This window comes from Zeus faber, assembly GCF_960531495.2.
Source record: "Zeus faber genome assembly, chromosome: 9".
Lineage (NCBI taxonomy): Eukaryota > Metazoa > Chordata > Actinopteri > Zeiformes > Zeidae > Zeus > Zeus faber.
In genome coordinates, this window is record NC_137197.1 from 4,356,286 (window position 1) to 4,381,376 (window position 25,091).

The 25,091-nt window shown below is 42.7% G+C and overlaps 1 protein-coding gene across 1 annotated transcript in view; it reads right to left on the reverse strand.

Annotated features, from left to right (window-relative positions):
• The window catches only part of arhgap42b (Rho GTPase activating protein 42b), a 133,796-nt gene that overhangs the window by 66,972 nt on the left and 41,733 nt on the right, over positions 1-25,091 (reverse strand). Inside the window, exon 2 of the mRNA XM_080007376.1 lies at positions 12,518-12,613. Within this exon, the coding sequence (XP_079863502.1) occupies positions 12,518-12,613 (96 nt within the window). The remainder of the gene's footprint in view (positions 1-12,517; positions 12,614-25,091) is intronic.

Consider the following 25,091-nt stretch of genomic DNA (forward strand, 5'->3'; position numbering starts at 1 on the left):
CGGGGCCAAACAGGGAGCGCACCGCCGCCCCTCCCCCACACTGCGTGGCCGTGGTGTCACCCCTCGCGTCCGGCCATTTAGCGTCGCCGACTGCTCGCCAACAAAGTAACATCATTATCAGCCGCCGCTCGCTGGCGTGAGGGCCCATGAATCATTTCAGACACTTTGTCCATTTCCACTCCAGAGCTTCTTGGGGGCAGGGAGCAGTGATGTTGTGCCAGGGATCCTGCGGTCGGACCGGCCTCCTATTAACGCTACCAGCTGCTTTATCAACGGTGAAAAGCCACACGGGGGTAAAGGGCACAGCGGGGGCCGCTGATGGGATGAGATTAGACTCTGAGGAAAGGCAATAGGAGTCAACGTGGGGTTAGGGATTGCATATCACTCACTGCTAAATGGAGGCCGGGCAACCGTTCTGATGGATCACAGAGCGAAATGAGCTTCCACGGTGGTCCTGGAAGAAGCCGCTTTGAAGAAGATGGACCACGACTTTAATTTTCTAGTTTATTTCGATGTTTCTTCTCGCTGTGCAATAAATATGTCATAAAAATGATAATTTTGGCACGGCGGAGCAGTGGTTAGCACTGTTGCTTCACTGCAAGAAGGTTCTGGGTTTGAGTCTGCATGCTCTCTACATGTCCATGTGGGTTTCCTCCGGGTGCTCCAGTTTCCCTGCACCCCAAAGACACGCAGTTCAGGGTTAGACTCCCCTGTCGATGCTCCTGAGCAAGGCATCGATCAAGATCTGGAGTTGGTCCACGGTCCCGGCTAGGCGGCAGGCAGCCCACTGCTCTTACAGTAGATACGCCAGGTACTAGGACGGATCAAATGCAGAGAACTAATTTCCCCAGAGGGATAAATAAAGTATACAAAATAGAAAATATACATAAATACTAAATTGTAAATGTAAACGCTGTATTTACTGCCGTTCAAACGTGTCTGCCCCCGGATCGGATCTCCAGGTCTCAATTTCAAGCTCATCATGTCTCCACATGACGCCGGACCATTCTGAACTACGCCCCCCAGAGAATAAGCGCAATGACCTTCTGGGGAGGAAGCAGGGCCGGTAACATTTCAAAAAAATTAAAATGACTATAGCCACATCAATCTTCTGGCCTCCATCGATTCCTGTGAATGTCAGCGGCGGAGAGGGATCGATAGAAGGTCGGACAAACTCGTCTGGAGGCTCCTCCTGGATCCTGGTCCTGATCCTCATCAAAGTGGAGCAGGAGCCGTCCCGGGCCAAGATGGCGGATGGTGTCAGTCAGAAATCCATGTTTCACTGATGACCCGATTGAGTTCAAGAGGCCATTACGTTTTTTTTTTTCCTCTCTCCTCCAAATAGGAATCTTGGCCTTTTCTCCCCCTAGTGAGGTGGAATGCCAGAGCGAGAGAAGCCTCTAGGATTTAGAAGATATCAAAACTCCTGATGTTGCAAAAGGTCAAAACCTGACACAGACGGGTTAAAAAAATTTAAACTGAGAAAAAAGTATATCTATATATACAGTATATATATTTATATACATGAAAAAATTAGTCATTGGACAAACTTAAAACTGCTTCAGTTTTTATGTTTTCCCAATTTAAAATCTATACCTCAATTTCAAAAATTTCAAGTTAAGAAAACCTAAAGAAAAAATGTATTTTAGACATTTAGAAGTGAATCAGCAGAAGCAGAGATAAACCTCAAGCGTCCAAACATCGACCCAACACGATTACATTTTTTACCAAAAAATTCAATGTCTTCATTTTTGTAAAATACGAACTTAAAGCAGTCGTATTATGCGACTTTTCAATTTACGTGATATAGGTCTCTGAGGAAGTTTATTTGATGAAAATACTACTGAAATGATGCATTCTAGTCATTCTAAAATGCCTCTAAATTTAGTGTTCCCGGCGATCTGTTTTAATGGAAGGAGCCACCCTCCTGAGGCCACGACTTCTGTGAGCCAATGGGTTTGAGCTTAACTTTTGGGTTCCGTTGTATTTAGTTAACTGATCATTCACTGATTTCAAATGATCAGTTCACCCAAATCTGTTTCTGAGAAAATGAGGCCAGAAATAAACAATCCTAAGCTGAATCTTCACTCATATGTGACCCACCGCAGCAAAACCCACCACCTTGCGCATTTCTAAAATGGGCGGGAGCAGCCAAATAAGCTGAACAAAAATCTTTCCTGAAGGCACGATCTTTCCAGATTCGTGTTCCTTTGTGTTTTTTCCCTCTCTCAATGTAGTTTCAAAACCGAGTTTGATTTATAAATAGTAGATAAATGTTAAACCGTGGAGTTAGATATTCCTGTTAGATTACACGGGTTAACACAGTTCACTTACCGAGACGCTGAATAACGCTGATCGATGGTTTCTTTTAATGCGAGCGTCCAGGTGAAGATCATTCCACCATATTCCATGCGATGTGAAGTCCCAATGTGAAACCGTTTTGATAGAATTCAACCCTTAAATCGTACTACTTTCACACACACGGAGACATGGAGGGGACATGTACCAACGTCTACCATAAAAGAAGAAATCCTAACGTCACTGACGTCACTTCCATAAACAAGACGAGGATCCGGTTTCACTTGTCTGTGAAAACGTTCATCTCTGTATCGTTATGGCTTACGTTAAGATCTAAATCATTATCAGGGACATAATCTCACCAGTGCGATAGATCCAAGTCAGTTTAAGCAGCGTGTACTGAACTTCATTTTCCGCAATGATAGTCAGTTCTCCGACAGCGCTGCTGAATGTGATATTATCCCAGACTTGGAGAACATTTCAAACAGCGGATTTCAAACTTAATGTGACGATGAAACGGAATATTTTCAAGAACCACCGGAGGAGACCGACGATACGCCCATTGATGTTGCAACGGAATTAGTTGATGACGCGATGAAGTCCGTTGAGGTTGGTGACAGATTAACAGATTTCAGATTTTCTGAGATTCATATTATTGATAGTGGCGATAGTGGCGCCGCCCCTAGCGGTCGCCGGCGCCGGCGCTCCGGTTACTTTCTTACTCTTTAGTATTTTTTTCCTTTTTTTAATCACAATGTTCGCCAGAAAAACATCAACAATTAACTCATACGGCCGCGATGCACTCATGGATATAAAAATTTCCCTAAACGAACAACTTTGGGACTTTTTATCCGTGGGAGCAGAGTGGCCGGCGGAAATCCTACGCGGGAACACTCGCAACAACAACTACAACAACAAAAATGGAGTCGCTGTTCCACGAGCCGGCCCACGGAGGAAGCACCGAGGTAAACGAGGCGGCATTCGGGTCAGAATGAGGACGCAACCTTACCGTCCACCTCTGCCAAGCATCCTTCTTGCTAACGTCCAGTCCCTGGAGAACAAGATGGATGAACTTCGAGCGAGGATTCAATTCCAGCGAGACACGAGGAACTGTTGCGTCCTCTGCCTGACGGAAACATGGCTGACCCCACTGGTGCCGGATGAAGCCATACGTCCAGCCGAGGCCTTCTCCGTGTTCCGCGGCGACAGAACGGGAGAGTCGGGGGAATCCAAAGGTGGAGGCGTCTGCCTAATGGTAAACAACCGCTGGTGTAACGCCAACAACACCAAATTCCTCTCCCACTCCTGCTCGCCGAACCTGGAACAGCTGACCATACTATGCCGTCCATTTTATCTCCCCCGGGAATTCAGCACGGTCATCATTACAGCCGTTTATATCCCACCGCAAGCGGACACCGACGCAGCTCTGTCGGTTCTGTACGATGTGTTGGATGTGTGCGGATTTCAGAACAGACATCCCGACGCGGCTGTGGTGGTGACTGGGGACTTTAACAGGGCCAACCTGAAAAAAGTTCTGCCGAATTTCCACCAACACATCACGTGTGCCACCAGGGGAGACAGAACTCTGGACCATTGTTACACTCCTTACAAGAACGGATACAAGCCCGTGTCGCTTCCTGCTTTCGGGAAATCAGATCACGCCGCGATCTCGCTGATTCCTGTTTACAGGCCTCTGATCGCGCGGGATCTGGTGATGACGAGGGAAGTGAAGCGGTGGACGGACCAATCGGAGGCTGCGCTTCAGGACGCTCTGACTGACGTAGACTGGGACATGTTCCAAGCAAGTTCAAGTGACGTCAGCGAGTTTACGGAGGTTGTAGTGAGTTTTGTGGCTACGCTCGCGGATGAAATCGTTCCCACGGTGAAAGTTCGGATATTTCCAAACCAGAAACCATGGGTTGATAAATCCATCCGCTGCGCTCTGAATGCGCGCACGGCCGCTTACAACGACGGACTTGTATCCGGTAACATGGACAATTACAAAGCGGCGTCAATCTGCGGAGGGCGGTGAGGGACGCCAAACGGACGTACAGAGACACCGTGGAGCTGCAGATGGAGCGGGGGGACACAAGACGCTTGTGGGAGGGGCTGCGAACAATAACAAACTACAAGAGCAGCTCCTCCCCAGCCACGAGTGTGGACGCCTCCCTGGCCAACCAACTGAACTCCTTTTATGCGCGGTTCGAGTCTGGCAGCAGCACCGCTAGCTCGCCGGCTAATTGGAGTTACACCGCTGGGGACGAGCGCGCACTCTCAGTGTCCGTGCACGAGGACAGGAGGGCTTTGATGCGGGTGAACACCAGGAAAGCTGCGGGCCCAGACGGCATATCTGGACTAGTACTGAAGACCTGTGCTAACCAGCTAGCTCCGGTGTTCACCATAATATTCAACATCTCCCTGGCTGAATCAGTGGTCCCATCCTGTTTCAAGAGGTCCACCGTCGTTCCTGTCCCGAAGATCGCCTCTCCAACCTGCCTGAATGACTACCGTCCGGTGGCCCTCACCTCGGTGGTCATGAAGTGTTTCGAGAGGCTGATTAAGGATTACATCTGCGCCTCCCTCCCCCGCACCTTGGACCCGTTGCAGTTTGCGTACCGGCAGAACAGATCCTCGGATGACTGCACACCACGCTCACGCACCTGGATGGCCAGAAGGGGGCCTATGTGAGAATGCTGTTCATTGATTATAGTTCAGCTTTCAACACCATAGTTCCCACCAGACTGGCTGTCAAGTTGATGGAGCTAGGATTGAATGCTCCGCTGTGCACCTGGATCCTGGACTTCCTCACAGGCCGCCCCCAGGTGGTCAAGGTGGGGAAGTACATGTCAAGCTCCCTCACCCTGAATACAGGATCCCCCCAGGGCTGCGTCCTCAGCCCCCTACTGTACTCCCTGTACACACATGACTGTGTGGCCAGGTCCAGCTCCAACACCATCATCAAGTTTGCTGACGACACCGTGGTCGTGGGCCTGATCACCGACTGCGATGAGAAGGCCTACCGCGAGGAGGTGGCTGACCTGTCACTCTGGTGCCAGGACAACAGCCTACACCTGAACGTCAGCAAAACCAAGGAGCTGATTGTGGACTTTAGGCGTGGATCACAATCGAGGACGCACGCGCCCTTGTGGATTAATGGGACTTCTGTCGATAGGGTGAGCAGCTTCAGATATCTGGGAGTCCACATCACAGAGGACTTAACATGGACTGTTCACACAGACACTCTGGTGAGAAAGGCGAGGCAGCGTCTCTACCACCTCAGGCGGCTGAGGAAATTCCGGGTCTCGGTGAGGATCCTCAAGTCCTTCTACTCTGGAGCAGTGGAGAGCATCCTGACAGGCAACATCACTGCCTGGTTTGGGAACTGTACTGCCCAGGACAGGCGGGCCCTGCAGAGGGTGGTGCGTTCAGCTGAACGTACCACTGGAACTACCCTCCCCCCCTTGCAGGAGTTATACACCAGGAGGTGTAGTAGCAGAGCCCGTAGGATCATGAAGGATCCTCATCACCCCAACAACGGACTGTTTCAGCACTGCGGTCAGGCAAGCGCCTCCGCAGTCACGCAGCGAGAACAGAGAGACTGAGACGGAGTTTCTTCCCTCAAGCCATCAGAACTGTCAATGCTGACCTCACCAGGGGTCCTAACTGAGCCATACACTAGGCTCCACTACCTACTGTACTGTATGTAGCATACTGTACCGCATACTGTATCACTGTTCAGGGTTGTTCGTGATGCCGTATTGCTGCGCCGTACTGTTGTATACTGTGCTGTATTATCCCAAACACTACCTCACACTATTCACATTCACATGCCACTTTAATTCACATGCCACTTTAAATGCACATATCTGTATATACATAGGCATATTCCTTCTACCTATTCCATTTTATTTCAATTTATTTTTTATTGTATTTTATTCTATATATTTTTTATCTTATTCTATAAGTATTCCACTTACTGTATTACGTTTTAGGAGTCAGTTAGTCGGTCTATTAGAAAGGAATTTTCTACTTTTTATTTTATTTTATTTTTGTACTTTTTCCTAGGACTTATTGTGTGCTATCACCGGGTGCGTTGCATTACATTTCACTGCATATATGTATGGAAGTATGTATATGTATGTGACAAATAAAAATAAAAATCTTGAATCTTGATAGACTCTACATTTTGTTGTGTTGTCTGTACTTTTAAACTCCAAAATAATTCCACTTTTATAAAACATGTATATTCTTACTGTTAAATAAAAGCTTTTTTAAAAACAAAATTAGTTGTGTTGTTGAGCTCTTCGTGATTGGCCCATTCAGCAGTATGTTAAGTAGCCATGAGGCTTGGTTTGTCCAGCAACCCCATTTGCGTTCTGGGAGCTGAATGAACCTGGTGTGGGTACAACTTTGAAGGTGATTATCTCAGAATCAGTTTGCCACACCTTTGTCATTAACAAGTCATAGCTTTAAAAATATTAGCTTGATTTGCACAAGTGACACCTTGTTTGGAAGCTCTTATTCTCCACTTTCAAATGATGCGGAAAAAAGACGCCAAATGACCCTAAAGTATGCGGTGGGTCACATATTAGATCTGCAAGGCCTCAATTAAAAGTTTGTTCCCATTTTTTGTGTGATCCGCATGCAGCGGATTAACATTACCGACAATACACAATCTTTTTTAAAATAATGACATTTCCATGTCTCCATGTCTGTGCATCCAACAACAGAACACGTCCCATGCTTTGCTCTTAGCTTAGCTCAAGACGTGGGTGGAGTTACTCAGACGGGGGCGGTCCTAATTCTACTAAGGCCCAATGTGACGTAGGGTTGGGAGACCAATCTGAACGGCTCGTTCCATGACATGTTTTCAGAAATAGATGGCTCTCAATTAACTGACTGGGATGTCTTATTTCACAGTGTTTGCGTTAGTCGTTCCATCAGAGACCCAAATGGATGTGCACAAGCACTGAAAAAGTGAGTTTTTCATGATAGGTTTGAGACTTCATAGTTTGCAGATATTGAGCCTGATGGCACTCTTAGGCACGCAGGCTAAAATGATGGTGACCGTTAAAGATTTTATCAGATGTTTAACATTTTAAAGAATTAATTTTATGGATTATACTGTGAGTGAACATATCCAGATATACAGAGTATTTACGGATTACATTACGAGTACCCAAATAACTTCTTTAATTAGACTGATGGATTTTTCTGAACATACGTCTTGTATATTCGTTCATGTTAGATGTTATCACCCACACACATCAGTCTCCATGACGATGACCGTTGTCATGGGGTTTGAGAAAATTTGTTTCTATGGTATTTTAATGGAACCGAGCAAACAGCATTGAATCATCGATACAACATCAGAAAGTGTGGTGACAGCCAATGCCAAAATAGCTAAGTCTTCAATGCTAGAGACAACTAAAGGTGTGAACAGAGTAAATATGTCATGTAATTTTATTTTAAATCTAGGCAGATGATTGACACTATTATACACAGACCACCATTACTATAATAAGGAACACACAGCCATACCTTACAAGATAAACTAATTTTATACAAAAAGGCAGGAAAAATTAATATTACATGTATAATGTATGTATGCATGTATAAAAAATTATTAAAAAAAAAAAAAAATGTAATCCACCTTTGAGAGTGGCTGGCCATTTCTGTGACCATCACTACAATGAATATTCATTGTAGTGGTTTTTGCCCTTTGGGCAAGTGGCTGAAATGCTTTACTTGCCCGATGAATGTCTGAAATGGAAGGCCTATTAAAAAATAAATAAAACCCTAAGAGATTTTGGACAATTATTCTTATTTATTATCACATAAAAACATACAATTAACATTTAACAATCACAATAAATAAGGTATATATCGACAGTATAGTATATATACAGATTGGGGGATCGTTTCTATTTTCATATCGTCCGATCGTGGCTCAAGATGGGGACGGCGGGAGTGAGAGGGGGCTGGAGGATTTATGTCACAGCACGCCACATGGACGATGTGGAAAGAAATATATTTTTGTTTTTTATTAAATAATTTATTCTGTGCTTAGCATTTTTCTAACTATTACTGACGTTAGAATTCAATTGTGATTTAAGATTTTGAATAATCATCTTGAGTGTGGTTCACCGTCTAGCGGAGCTTTTAAATAATCAAACCTTTAAGCTTTCTGCAAACAATACAGTTAAAGTTACTAGAATAAACATTTATAAAAGAGTGTGAAGATTTAATTTCAAATATTTTAACATTGAAAAAAATTGATTTAATAGCAATGTCTCCTCTATTCAAACGACGGCTCCCTTTTAAAAGTCTTTGCGTCTATGCTTGGTGCCATACCATCATATTCCGTTTAACATTATCATATCTTTAATGTCACAATCCAAATCGTATCCATAACGTAAACTACTCTTACCGAGCGTGAAGTTTTGGTGAGCAGGCACATGGACAACGGAGATGCGGGACGTCAGATTTAAAATTCCCTTGTGCTGTTTAACGGGGCTCAGCGGACGGACATGCCGCTCCACTCTGTGAATTATTTGAAGAAATAATTCCCTCTGAGCACAATTTGAATTAGTGCTGGGCAATAAAATGATAATGATAAATATCGGCTTATGTTTTTCCTCGGGGTCGAAATGAAATCGATTGTTTAGATAAAAAAAATCCTCAGATTCGTTCATTTCAGCATTCGGCAAGTTGCAACGCGAAGCCAATCCATTTGGACGAGCAAAGCTGAGCTTTCACCTCTGACCAATCACCTTTGTCGATATAGAAATAAGCCCCACCCCCTCCCTTATGGACAGGTTGTGCTTGTAAACACAGTCAACACAGAGAACTCTGAGGAGAAGCAGAAAGATGCTGTGTCGTTGGGACACATACTGTACATAGTTTGGTGTTTTTTTGAATATTTAAATGCTGACCCAAAGCAGACGCTAAATATTCATTGTGTAAAATATGTCGACGAGACGTCCCGACGAAGACGGACAGCACCACAAATGTATTAATTATTTAGACCTACTTGCCATATTTATAATATTATTATTATTATATTTTGTTTTGGATTCGATCCAAATGTAATTTTAGTGAAAAGTTCAATAAAGCGACTGCACTTGTTACTTATTGTTCACAAACAGAAATTATTGGATTTTTATTGAATTTTCAATAAAAAATATTATACATCTACATGCCTTGATGATGTCATTTTTTATAACGCCTGCCTATCAATTGCTTTTAGCTCAATAAACACAGATAATATTTGACCGGAATCTCTACCATTTGTCCAGGAAATTAGAATCTCCTGGGACACGTTGACCGGCAGAATTTTTTTTCTCACAGAAACTCTGCTGTTGGTACCCTCTTCTGCCCTCTCAAGTGGACATATTGTAAAATATGTCATATTATTGAAAAATTATTAACATTATAATAATTACAATTATTAGAACACACAATCTGCGAGTTCCGGCGTGGGCTCGACATTTGAGATCACATTTATTTTTTTACTTGCCCAATCGGAGAACAGCATGAGACATTCCACTGGCCCTACAAAAAATCCACTTGTCCCGGACAAGCCTTGATGTCGAGGATGCAATCCATTTTCTACAATTTTCGACCCATCATGTAATTCTGTTTAATGCCAGTGTGGTTTTACACAGCGCGTCATTACATCATGTGCATAATATATGTGACCCACCGCAGATTTTAGGTCCTTTTGGGGCCGTTTCACTTTCTTTCCACGTCATTTGAGAGTGGAGAATCGGAGCTTCAAAACAAGGTGACACTTGTGCGAATCAAGCAAATACTTTTAAAGCTATGAGGCTGCGGAAAATGGTGTTTCCGCCATAATCACCCTCAAAGTTTCTGGCTCCGCGTCTTTTTCTACGGAAGTGACGTCAGCTTTTCTTATTCGCTTGTTACGCCGCCACGTAAGATTTAAAGGTCGAACTCTATCAAAACGGTTTCACATTGTGACTTCACATCACATGGAATATGGGGGAATTATCTTCAGCCGGACGCTCGCATTAAAGGAAACAATAGATCAGCGTTGTTCAGCGCTGTTCAGCGTCTCGGTAAGTGAACTGTGTTTCCCCGTGTAATCTATCGGGAATATTTAACTCCACGGTTTAACATTTATCTACTATTTATAAATCAAACTCCGCTTTGAAAATATGTTGAGATAAAAAAAAAACACAAAGGAACACAAATCTGGAAAAATCTAATTTTCAACTTATTTGGCTGCTCCTGGCGATGTTAGAAATGCGCAACAACGCGCGTTTTGCTGCGGTGGGACATATATCGCCATTATGAGCTGGAGTAGATTTTAACCCTGTCTTCCACAAGCGCTCGACTCTGCAAATAAAATGCCACTGCCGTTCTCCGCTCGTGATAGATAGATAAGTGAAGCACGGTCAGTCCCTCATACATCAAATTTTAAAAGTACAATCTCTCCAGAACAATATGGCGCTGAGGGTAACTATGCCTGGAGGCCACGATAATGAGAACCGCGGCGCTTCTGAATGGAGCTCTCACTCAAAATGAGGAGGATGGGTGTGTATTAAATCATTTAAAATCATAAGTGTATTTTCCCAACAATACAAACAAAGCAACTGGGGCTCTTTCATTTTTAAATTAAAATACCCTTGTAGCTTTTTTTTTTTTTTTTTTTTTTTTTTAAGGTTTTCTGTCACTTTGTGGCCTGTAAAGTCTAATCTGTTAGTTTGATATCGCTGAGGAATTCCATGACGGTAAAGTCAAACCTTAAATCTTAAATATCAAACTACACCACTAAAGGCTAAATGTGTCTTAAACACTATATTGTACGTAATACTATAGACTGGGTGTTCTGTGTCGATTTGGTAAAAAAATAAAAAACATTTTAAAGACTGCTGGAGCATAGGTGAAGAAATGGAGCCACCTTGCTGTTATTTCTGTTTTGTCTGCGTATTTACATATGTGCGTGCGCATGTGTATATATCTGCAATGAAAAAATATTTGTTTGGATTCAAATTGAGGAGAATATTACATGAAGCTGTCAAGTAGCAACTACTTGATACCACTTGTCTGTGCACCGTTACTGTGCATGTTGCATTCAAAGAGCCCCTGATTAAAAACCTCCCAAATTAGTTCTACGGTGGCGTTATGCAGCTGATAAAGTGCTCGCTGGCAGACGCCCGTGGCCACGTCTTCTGAGCGGATGCTGCCACAAATAAAAACACGATGCACTGTAACTACCAGACCAAATGGAGAGCAGGTGGGCAGCTGAACGTCCAGCGGCTCTTTTGATCCGAGGCCGGGAAGAAAGGAAAAGCTTCAAATTAAAGTGCGATGCTTCCTAATGAGGCTCCGTTTCGACTTTGGGATTTTTTCGATGAGTGTAATGTCTTGGTGACGGCTCCGCCCATCTGGCGGCTTCTGAAGCTCGCGTGTGAAAATTGGGTGTGCACAAATTACCAAGTCATCTGTGCATGGTCCTAATGTGGAGGAGGTTCAGAGGCCACACAGATGGACGGTGATTCAGCGGGCCACGGCGCAGCGTGAACGACTCAGACTGGGGATAATGAGCAAAAAGAAAAAAGAAGTATAAGAAGAGGAAGATGAGCGGGCCAGACCAGGAGGCCTGCCCATTAGGGCCGGAGGAGCGCTCCACATCTGCTTTCATATTCCTGTCGGAGGCTCGGAGGTTGGCACCTCCATTAATCACTGACTCTGATCACAATTAGTCTCTTTGATCTTTTAAAAGGGATGAAAAGAGATGCAGTGGAAGCATCATAAGTAAATCAATAGCATTAATTATACATGCAATGCAGATCTATAGTCTTGGAGACCAATCCTTTTAAATGGCATTAGCATGATTCACTCTGTCAAAACACTTCCCAATGAGCCTGGCAAAGCCCTTTTTTCCTTAAACATCATCTTATTGATGCAGTGTTGGCTACAATATAATACCGGCCACACAGGATTATGGCTATCTGTTCATGGGCCAGGAGTCCATTTGGGACCTTCAGTAATATCTAATGACCAGAGCCAATCGCATTAAAGGACCCCTGCAACCACCTCCCACCCAGGAGACTGCTTAGGGAAATACCATTGAAAGGTCATCAGTGAGGTTAGCGTCCAGCTAATTGGCAAATGGCAGAGACAGAGAGAGAGAGAGAGAGAGAAAGAGAAAGACCCTGGAGGCCCTGCAATTGATGGGAGCTGGACTTACCGATGTTCACTTCGTCGTCTGTTTCTGCGTCTCCTATGCACTCGAACTGGAACTCCTGCAGGGACTGGGAAAACTTCTGGACCGCAGCAGAGAGGTCTGAGGAGAGAGAGAGAGAGAGAGAGAGAGAGAGAGAGAGAGAGAGAGAGAGAGAGAGAGAGAGAGTTGGGCCTAAGAAAGAAAAGTAGTACAGTACAACCAAATTGCTCGTGGAAATTACCCCTGAAAGTGCCTGGTTTCATGAGCCTTATTCAGTGGAAAGTACAAGTGCAAAGTTCCCCCCTGCCTTACTAAGTGGACAGTAGATGTACAAAGTGTCTGGTTTCAGAGCTTTACTGGCTGGACAGTGCCTCCTTGGAGACTTCATTTGTAGATATATAAAATGGGTTCTAATGGACTATTGAACACAGAAGACCTGTCAACTGAGTGGACAGTACCTCTACAAAGTACCTGGTTTCATGGGCCGTACTAAGTGGACGGTACTTCTACAAAGTGCCTGGTTTCATGGGCCGTACTGAGTGGACGGTACCTCTACAAAGTACCTGGTTTCATTGGCAGTACTGGGTACACGGTACCTCTACAAAGTACCTGGTTTCATGGACCTAACGGTACCTGTACATAGTGTTTCGTTTCATGGACCTTACCAAGTGGATAGTACCTCTACAAAGTACCTAGTATCATGGACCTTCAAAACGTACTCTGTGATTAAAGAAATTCAAAGTAATTTCAAACCCAAGGCTTTCAAAATAAAGAGCAGAAACCTGAGCTCAAGCAGATAAAGGACTATTATTAGAACTGCATAATGTCCCCATTTCGCATGGTGTCGTTCCATACGCACTTATTTTTTTTCCATAAGGAGATGTAAAATAAAATAAAAACCCATTGTTTCTGCACCCCATCGCATTGTCGCTACCATCGGAGAGGGAGACAGGTGTGCAAAATCTGCAGTGATTCCTCTGCGCCTGCCCCTCCCCCCTCCGGATGGGGCCCTAGGCGGCCTCCTATCTGGCTTATAGCAGAGCCGGCTCTGGACAGCACATTTGGTTTGATTTTTGGAAAAAAAAAAAAAAAAGTTTATTAATTGCAGCCTTTGCAATTTGAAAATTGCATTCTATTAAACTGTGATTTCCGTTTGAGTTTGATTAATCATTCAGCCCTAGACACCATGTTCTGTGTAGTGTTCTGGGTCATACAAGCTGACTATTTGCCATATTGGTAAATGTATTTACATTTTTTAAGGAATCCAACGTCTCCTTCAGGGAGAGGTCAGAGAGACTGCAAGTCAGAGCTTTTACCTTCTAGTGAAGTTACGTCATGGCTATAAACATGGGCGGAACACATTCAATTCCGTTTGACTGATTGCCATACTTTTTACAATTCATCCTTGTGTTATTATGTTTCAAATCTGTCCGCTCAAATTGAAATGGAAAGGATTTCTACTGAAAAATAAATGCAGAAGAGGATAATTAGAACTCAAGACAGCTGTGGATTTCTTCACGGCCATAAAAAATAAAAACTTACAACTTACAACCAATTGCGCGCCACACACACACACACACACACACACACACACACACACACACACACACACACACACACACACACACACACACACACACACACACACACACACACACACACACACACACACACACACACACACACACACACACCTTTTCCAATTACAGAGTATAACTGACGGGTCTGTAATCACAGCACTCTGCTTCACAGTTTCAGCCCTTTTTTCCGTCGTGTAATTGAATATATAGTAGAACACGCTTATCTGGAGCCCAAGGGAATTATGAAATGAGACTGAAATGTTCAATTGTTTATATCCATGTATAGTATGTATGTACACGTGCACGTGTACATGTACACGTGGGTATATGCACCCATGTTCACGCTAAATATTATTTTTTGATTCGTATATAAGTTCGTCTGCAGTGTTGAGTGACTCATGATGAACTTTAAATAAACTCGACTGGATTTGAATGAAACATGAAATATCTACATCACAACTTTTATTAAAAATCAATACTAGTGATTTATTTAACCGCCAGAGAGAAAAAAACAAGTGATATCCGACACCATTATCTCCCAGTATGGGCATTAACATAAAATCAATACATTCAACTTTGACAGAAACATACTAACACCCCCATAAAGCGACTGTAACATCATGGGGAGACCATGTTTTGTTTTTGTAAATATGCATCCAACAATAGAAAGATATGCATTGCAGTCTGGTTACTGAAAGAAAATGCTTGTTTGTTTTATTGTAATTTTAGAAACAACTACCAATGTTAGACAGTCAAAAACAACAAGAAATAGACATTTAAATGCTGGGAGTCTCTTCCTCCAACCTCAGATAACAATCTGTAGATTAGGTCTATTATATGATTATTTTGGAGAACATACGCAAATGTATAAATAAGTCTGATTGTAATGGTCATAAATTCTTGATTATGTTTTTAAAGACAACATAAGAGATTGCTTATGTTTAGGTTATTTTTTCTGGTTTATTGTTAATTTGGTTAATTTAATTGTTAGGTTTATTATGTATTTCCAAATGTTTCTATATTCTAGTTAATTATTAGGTCTATTGCATATTGCCATTAAAATTTTTCTACGTTTATTCTTATTTCTTTATTATTAATATTGCCTATTTTTAATTTGAGCTACTATAACACTACAATTTCCCTCCGGGGATGAATAAAGTATAAATTTATTATCATTATCAATACACATCTACCCCCCCCCCCCGCTTTGGTTAAATAAGAACATATGATGTGAGGTGAATGTCACCATTCTTTACATAGAGAAACAGATTTTCATAATATAACACAATCTATTATTAAAAGGCAGAAAAAAGCGAGACAAGCAAGCAGCTTCCAGCCTCCACAGTTGGAAATCCTCGAAACAAAAGAAACATTTTGGCTTTTTTTCCTGCTTTTCTCGGCATTGGCACCACCGCTGCCAGCACCAACACTCTCTCACTTCCCACCCACGATGACAAATTAGATAACAAATAGAAAAACTTCACAAACAAGAAAAATTGAAATTGCACTTTGAGAATAATAACACGGAAAAAAACTAAAACCTGCGGAATCAAATGCTTTGTCTTTGGTTTCACGCAGAAGTGGAAATAAAACGTCATCTGTCAAGCTCACAATTAAAGCCAGTTTGAGTTCATACAAACAGTACAATAAGGGTTGACAATCGATAATTAATAATATAATTATAATTCCCTTTTTTGTTCATTTCAGGCCATTATTACAGTATGTCTATAATAGTATACTACAGGGCATTTATGATAGACATAACTTTAATAAACAAAGAGATCTTATTCAAAGAAATTACAATAACCAGAATAAAGACTGAATTATCGCCAAAACGGACCAGATTCCTGTCATTCCCCATTCAGAGAACAAGGTCTAGTTTTCTTATCCGTTCAAAAACCATCACTTTTCATCCATCCATCCACTTAATACCTCATGTATGTTCCTCTACAGTGCTTCCAAACGTTTTTCTTCCACAGCACCATTTATCCAATGAAATAACAACACAGTGACAACACTCTCCTTTTAACCACTCAAAACAACAGAAAAACAAGCTGCTTATCATCATGGCCTTCCAATAGTTAGAGACGCAAGAATCACAAACAATTCATTTATAGCGAACTAATCTTTTAAATGACTCGGGAATCTGGAGTCAAAAGAGTGAATTTCACAAACTGAAAATAGTTTCTGAACTAAATAAAAGTCCAAGGTGAAAAAGGTTCAATTTATATTTAATATAAGACTATATATTTAATATTAGACTCTTTGCATTCCACTGAAATAAATCATTTTGACAGAAATTAATGATTCTTGTGAGAATTCCATTCACAACTCAGAGACCAACCGACTCTTCTGACTCGTTCATCATTCAGGAAGTGGTCCCTCGCTCACCGTGCGTTACACCAAACCAACCAAGAAGAGGCGGAAAAATCGGATGATTCTTTTTCCACGGAGTGACTTGTCAAGTACCGAAAAAAAGAGAGTCAAACTTTTTAAATCTGTGGATAGTCCTTACTCTGAGTGAAAACTTATTCTGCGGGCGCTGCTATTCTGACTGATGAATAAGTACACCTCTGCAATTTTGATATTGCAACACAAGAGTTTATTTCTATTATTGTATTTTTTTCAAGTGGAATTTGAAACATTGAACAAATGTGGACAATAAGACGCTGGAGCATCCTACCTGCTGTGTGCACAACTCTTGCTCTGCTGCACTAATTTTAATAACTTTAGTGTACAGCTTTGGCCAACCTAACGTCATAAACTCGGAGTTCTCGTAAATTCATGTACGCTGAATTTTGTGAATAAAAATGTACACAACGTGTAAACTCCATGTTTCCATAAAAGCATTTTAGGTGCATTACATTGTGTAAAAAGTTGGATGGAAATGGGAAAAAAATCAACAAAACTCATCGTTAAAAGGTTTCACGCACGCTCGCTCACGATGCAACAAATATGTAATGGAAACTGGAAAGGCATCTGACAAACACATAACTCTACACTGTCATTATTGAAATTGAGCAAAAAAGGCCTTTGAATTATGTCTATAAATTATCTACAGCGCAACCTTTCCAAGAAATGTTGAACGCACAATGGCATTTGACTTTCCACTGAATACAGGTACTACTCACTTAACGACCGAGTGCCGCTCCTTAGACCAGGTCGTTAAGAGAATTGGTCGATAAGAGATATTACAAAATATACTCAACAAGAACCTCATAACACTACGGTCTAGGCAGCAAATTGCTTGGTTTCCATGTTTATTTCCATCCCCCACACTTTAACTTCATGTTTGTGTAGATATTTAATTCAAAAAAGATAAGTGCACTGATGAAAATTTGTGCTCTATTTTTCAATTTCCAAAACCGGGTAAATAAATATATAGTTCAAATTTGTATCTAACCATGACAATTGTGGCGTGAAACGATTTGAACGGTTCGAACAATTTCAAAATGATCAGTTCAGAAAATTGTGTTTGTGTAGCTATTAAGTATGTGTAGATATATAGTAAAAAAAAAAAAAGCTTACTGATTGAATAATTTTTCTATTTGTTGCAAAATTTCCAAAATTGGGTAAAAATTTTCATAAATTTGGATGGAAATATGCAATTGTGGAGTGTAATGAATTGAACAGTTGAAACGATAAAAACAAAAAAAAAGATCAGTTTAAATAATCCCAATCACTTCAAATTTCTAAAAATCTTTTATTTCTCCAGTTACTAGTTTTACTGAGACCGTATAGTTAATCACACCTTCAAAACAAACTCTAGTGTGTCATCATCACCTTTAATGAAACAAACATCAGAGGTTTTCTAGTTCCTGTTCTAGTTTACATTCGGATCACATCATGAAGGGATGTGGTGCGGCGCTTTGGGATTTTAGACGGTGAAACCATGACCTCCAGCTGCCGCAGGGATGAATTATTGAATTTACAGTATGTTTGTTTTAAATTATTTATTAGTTATTCATTTTTGATCTATATGAGTTTCAAGTTTGTCAAATATTTTATAACAAAGCAAACATCATTAGCAGTAATGAGATCTAAAATGCAAAGAAGCGGTGAAGTATAAATAATATAAAAGTATTTAATTGAAGTATAAAACAAAGAATAATAATTGTGATAGGCAACTTGATAGTGGACATCGTAATAAGTAAATAGTCTTTATCACTGTAGTATTCGTGTATGGTGTGTGTGCAAGTGTTGAGTGTAAGCAGTTTAGTAGCCTGATGGCTTGCGGTTAAAAACTGTTCCAGAACCTGCTGGTTCGGGTTCGGACGCTCCAGTACCGCCTGCCAAATGGCAGGAGCGTGAAAAGTCCATGGCTGGGATGAGAGAGGATCTGTCGTGCCCTCCTGCTGCAGCGCAAGTTGTAGAGCTCCTGGATAGATTGGCACCCTCTGCAGAGCTTTGCAGTCAAGGGCTGTGCAGATTGTGCCAGGCCGTGATGCTGCCACTCAGGATACTCTCAACCTGTAGAAGTCTGAGAGAATCCTGGAGTCCACACCGAACCTCCTCAGATGCCGGAGGAAGAAGAGCCGCTGTCTCGCTGCCTTCATGACCACACCCACGTGGTTTGACGAGCTCAGATCCTCGCTGATGTTAATCCCCAGGAATCTGATGCAGCTGACCCCCTCCACCGCTGTTCCCTCGATGTCGACGGGGTCATGCCCCCCCTACAGCCTCCTGTAGTCCACAATCATCTCCTTGGTCTTGCTGACGTTAAGCAGGAGGTTACTGCCCTGACACCATGATGTCCGGGCTCTCACCTCTGCTATGTAGGCCGACTCGTCCCTGTCTGTCGTGCAGTTGTGGGTAAACAGGATCCCTGGGAGGCACTGGTGCTGAGTGTCAGTGTCGAGGAGGTGGCATTGTTGATGCGCACCGCCTGTGGTCTGCCCATCAGGAAGTCTAGGATACAGCTGCGCAGGGAGGAACTGATGCTCAGGTCTCGGAGCTTCATGACGAGTCTGGAAGGCACTATGGAGTGAAAAGCTGAGCTGTAGTTTATGAACAGCATCCACATGTAGGTGTTGCTCTGGTCCACGGGGGAGAGGGCAGTGTGCAGTGCGAATGCTATTACATCGCCTGTGGACCTGTCGGGCCTATAGGCAAACTGGAATGGGTTTAGTGTGGTGGACAGGCAGGATGTGAGCGTTAACTGTCCACTCAAAGCACTTCATGACAATGGAGGTAAGTGTGACTGGGCGGTAGTCATTAAGGCAGCTCATGTTTGGGTTTTTTTTGGGACAGGGATGATTGTAGTCTTCTTAAAAGATGTGGGCACTACAGACTTGAGCAGGGAAAGGTCAAAGATGTCTATGAAGACATCAGCCAGTTCCGTAGGCACATGCTTTGAGAACACAGCCTGGGATATTGTGAGTTAGCTCAGGAAAAACAGGCTGTGTGAACAGCTGGTGGTGGCCTTCTACCGTTCCGGCGGCTGCTCAGCAGCAGACAGGGGAGCTCTTCAGAGGGTCATCAACACTGCACAGAAACTCGTCGGCTGCCCTCTGCCCTCCCTGGAAGACATCTCCAGCTCCCACTGCCTGAGCAGAGCCAAAAACATTTTAAAGGACTCTTCTCATCCTGGACACCCACCCGTTTGACCTGTTGCCCTCTGACAGCCGCTGAAGGTCCATCAAAGCACGGACTACCAGATTTAAAAACCAGTTTGTTTCCCTGGGCCACAAGGACACTAAACCCCAACAAGCATTACATGACCCCTCATGTGCAATATGATGACTGTCCTCCAGGGCAAACCTACCGGATCTAGTTCAATAATAACATATATTCTAGTGTGATTATTACATTCATATTAGTGCTATGTTTATTTTAGTGCAATAATTACATGCATTTTAGTGTAATAAATACATTTATTCTAGTGCAAAATTATATTGTATTTATTTATTGCATTTACTATTTATTCTAGTACTATTTTAGAACCAGTGTTGTTGGCTGTGGTTGTTTGTTGCTCAGGTTGTTTTGTTCTGTTATATTTTTGTTTCTCTTTTCATTACATTTACATTTACATTTAGTCATTTAGCAGACGCTTTTATCCAAAGCGACTTACAATTGTTCAAACACCGACGGACGCAGCCATCAGGAGCAATTAGGGGTTAAGTGTCTTGCTCAAGGACACTACAGCATGCTAGCAGGAGGAGCCTGGGATCGAACCAGCAACCTTTAGATCACTAGACCACCAGCTCTACCTCCAGAGCTACCATCCCCACATTTTCATGCACTGATCAGGAGTAGCACTCATAATTTTGTTGTATTCTATACAATGACAATAAAGTCTTTCAATTCTATTCTATATTGTCTGGTCCGGGCGCTTTGCGTGCGTTTACCTTTTTAAAGGACTCATACATCTGCCCGAGATCTTTGAAGTGGGCAGTTGCCCTGTTCTAGCACGAACTCTGGCTTGGTGTGGTTCTCAAAGCGGCCCGTAATGCGGAAACAGCGACGCAAGGCGCCGTCTGACTGGTCCGTCCAGCACTGTACTCTCCGCATCACAAGCTTCTCTTGTCTCAGTCTCTGGCATATAGGCTGGCAGCACCAGAAAAGAGGCATGATCTGATTTGCCCAAGGCTGAGCGGGGGCGGGCTTTGTAGGCATGTCTGTGCGGAGTATAAACATGGTCCAGGATTTTTGTTGGCGGATGTTGGTGGAACTACACTTCAGGTTGGCTTTGATGAAGTCGCCAGTCAAGATGAAAGCAGCCTCCGGGTGTAGAGTTACTTGCCAGGCGATAATTCTGTACAGTTCATCCAGCGCCCGTGGGGTGTTGGGAGTATGGGGGGGACATAAACAGTGGTGAAAAACACGGCTGTGAACCCTCTAGGCAGATAAGGAGGTCTGCATTTGATCGTGACGCATTCAAGATGAGGAGAGCATCGCGTCGACATTGTTTGTACAGCCACACACCACCGGTTGTTGACTGTGATACAAGCACCACCTCCCTTGCCCTCACCCGACTCCTTTGTTCTGTCCCAGTGATGAATGGAGAAGCCCTCAGGTAAATGGCCGAGTCAGGGACCAAGGGACCCAGAAAACAAAGATGTTACAGTTTTTAATGTCCCGATGGGAGGCCAGTCTGGTTCTTAGTTCATCCAGCTTATTATCTCGATAGTGAACATTCTCTAGGAGAAGGCTAGGAAGCGGGGAATGGTGCTGTCTGCTCATCAGCCTGACCATCACCCCGGCTCTTTACCCTCTTTCTCTCGGGCCGCACTTCTGCTCCGGAAACCAAGGTAAGGGAAATCCAACCAATTGTGATTTGGTATAATATCCAGAAGAGTCAGTCTGTCGCATTTGATTGGCGCGTTACAAGTTAGGAAAAATTCTAGAAAATAACGTGAGAAAAACGAGAAATGCAAAGTTGAGGACACCGAGCGATGGCAGCGATCCTCAACCCCGCCATCTTGACATCTCTTATGACAAGCTGTAGTCCCCTATTCTGGCCCAGTTTATCTGTCTGGTGGGCTTTTCAAAAGTGTTCATTGCAGAAGGCTGTAGGTCCCATACAAGTAATTTACACAAGACCATTTGAAAAATTTTGTTCCTTTTAAAATGTTTCTGAGCCTTACCAACACACTTAAACGTACAAAAACAATAAATATCCATGGATATGCCATGGATACCAATTATCTGGTTCCAAACGATAGTAAGGCGCCCATTTTGAACCATGTGTAAACTAAGTGTTTATGCATTCCATCGCTGAATCTTAATCTGCGTTTGTCTAAAGTTTCAAGTCATGATTAATTTCATAATTACACATTCCATTTTGATAAAAATGAATTCATATAAAAAGGATCACATTAAAACTGTGAAGACAGTATTTTAAGATTTTTATATATTGTGTAAATGCAATTACTTTCATGATTTTCACATTTTTTAAGTAAATGCTGATTCTTACCATCAATATGCTAAATAAATAATAAAAAAAAAGAGACTAATGTTTTCATGTTACCTATAAATTCTTTGAATAGACGTGAATACAAACCTGAACCCACCACCACTGCCTGGTGGTGGTGGGTTCAGCTTGCATCGTCACCGTCAGTCCAAGGCGTCCTGAAGTGTCAGCGACCTTAAAGCTCTCGAGAATCAATGCTCTTGCTTTCCAAGCAATATATAAATTGTTCAAAAAGCTTCATAAAAAAAAAAAAAGATCAGAAAAAAAGGCTCCTCGGCAGATCAGAACCAGCAGAGTTCACAGAGTGCTAAGCAGGAAATGTCGAGGCCACTGGGGTCAGGGGGTAATTGGAAAGAAAGATGGAGGAATGAAAAAAACACCAGAGAAGAACATAAGGCTGCCTCCTGAAAGTTGACGACTCCAATCATCAGTTGGAAAGCCATCAGCCGACTTAGATTTTCTTTTTTTTGGGAGGGATTTTTTTTGTCAGTCAGTGTGCATCACAATAACAGGCAAAAACAGATATAAAATTCCAAAATGTACAGGGATTACATTTCAATGAGGAATTGTAAATAAGGACGATCATAAATATATGTTTATGTGTGTGAATCATCCGCATCCAGACAGGGATGCGAACACAGAGCTGAATCACCTTCCCCTAAATAAAACATCAGAACAGTGCGGGGGTGGGGCAGGGAGGAACGGGGCACGACGATAGACTCGTTAAGATAAATTTCTGCGCCTAACGCATGGAGAGGGGGCAATCAGGGAAAGAGTCACGCAGAAAGTGTCCCGGTTACGCACGGATTCATTCCATATGCACTTGTTTGGTTCCATAAGCAGATGTAAAACTAAATAACTCACATCTCAAATAAAAAACACACCGTTCTGGCGCACCCTGTCACTGGCGTGCATATCGTCTGTACCATTGGAGAAGGAGACAGGTGCGCCAAATGTGCCCCAATCGCTGCCACTCCGCGCTGCCCCTCGGGACGATGCCTAACTCGCCTATAGGAATCCGAGCCAACCTGGCCGGCCCGGCCCTGCTGCCCCCGCCCTCCTGAATAGTCAAATATTTGCATTGGACAGCCGAATCTGATTCGACTGACAAAATTCTGAGTCGGGTACAGCCCTAGAAGAACAGGAGGAGCGTGCAGCGTGTTGAGCTTCTTCATGATATTCAGACAACACGGTACGGACGCCGTTCCTGAAGCGGAGAGACTTTTAAAATGACCACAGAGAAACAGACTGGGCGTGGGCTGTCGCTCGTAGGCTACTGACGCAGGTCGGGGTGCTGACCTCGGCGTTTTCAAGAACCTCAGTTTCACTTCCTCCACATCAATACGCGGATAGCTGAGTTTTGGAAAAATGGCTCCACCCAAACCTTTCCAGTGTTCCCAGCTCCTGAAACGCTGTTTAGGCGTGGACGGGCCAAGAACACAGAGAAAATAAAACGTTTTCAAATACATCTGTATACGTGTGGACGGGGGTGTCAGTGAAATGGAACCTTCCATTAGACGCATGGAACCTCTGCTGTTATTGTTCCATTTGTTTTATTGTTCCATTTTTTATGCTTATATTAATATTTTTGTCACCATTTATCTTTCTGGTTCACTGTTCCTTATTTTTTATTGCATTACATTGATCAGACACTTTTATCCAAAGCGACTTACAATTATTCAAACACCGACGGACGCAGCCATCAGGAGCAATTAGGGGTTAAGTGTCTTGCTCAAGGACACTACAGCATGCTAGCAGGAGGAGCCTGGGATCCAACCAGCAACCTTTAGATTACTAGACTACCAGCTCTACCTCCTGAGCTACTATCCCCATTTTTTACATTTTATCAGTTTCTTTTTTTGGTGTCACTTCTATTGTTTTTGTTATTTTCTAGGTTATATTTTGTTGTCCATTATTAGGTTTAGTGTATATTGTCATAGTGTATTGTGTACAATTAACGATTTGTTCCATTGCTTTATTATTTTTGCCTATTTATTTATGTGCACTGCTGTGACACTGCAATTTCCCTCAGCGGATCCACCTATCTACCTACTGTATTTACATATCGATCTATCTAGAGTAACGATTTGAATGTTTCGAACAATTTAAAAAAATGAACAGCTCAAATAATTACGATTGCTTCTGCTGTGAGTCCGAAGCTCCTGATCTGAAATCAATACCCTGCTGTTGTACTTCCAGATGTGCTTACAGGGCCATCAATAATGGATGAACTTTCAGCTCGGCCTGCCGGACGGTTCGCAACCTCATGGAGCTTCTTATCCATCTCCACGGGAAAAAAATAAAAAATAATGCAAAATAAGATGAAACGACATCCCAATACACCGAAACAGAGAGAGGGAGAGAGATTTTTCTCCACTGGACTCATCTCTAGAGTTATCGCTGTGTTTCCATCTCCGTTCCAGCGCTTCACTCTCCTCCCAACGACCACAGGGCTATAACAGCCATAGCCACACGATACAATAACCATCACCGTGAGGGCTGCTTTTATTTTGGGGCCGTTAAGGAGAACAAACTCCAATACTCCTGCAGGGTCATCTTCTGCATAACGGCCGTAAAACCATCTCCCAGCTTCCGGATCTCTCCATTGCCTCAGCTACTAAACTCGCCCCTTAAATCAAGGTTTTTATGTTCTTTCAAGATATTACACATGTGTGGAAGGTATGGAAGCTGTACAGTAACGGCGAGCAGGACGTTCTGTTATGAGGACCTGATTGGGGGCAGCGGTGTGGTATCGGCATCATCACACTGAAGGATAAACTGTGTTGTGTCTTTTTATGGCTCTGAGGCTTTTAAGAAGCAGTTTGGAGAGAAGAGACATGGAGAAAATGAAGATATCAGCAGGAGAGATGGAGAGAGGAGAGGCAGTAAAAATATAGACTGAAATAAAGAAAGAAAACAGGCAAACACCAGGAAAACAATAAAGGAAGGAGACAGAAAAGACAAGAAGAAATATTTAAATTCATTTCTGACTATAGTGGTATTTAACTTAAAGTCTGTGTAAAGTAAAAATAAATACTTGTCCTGAGTTTGTCACACCACGAAACAATGTGTTATTGACCACCCAGCCAAATTTGCCAAATTAGTA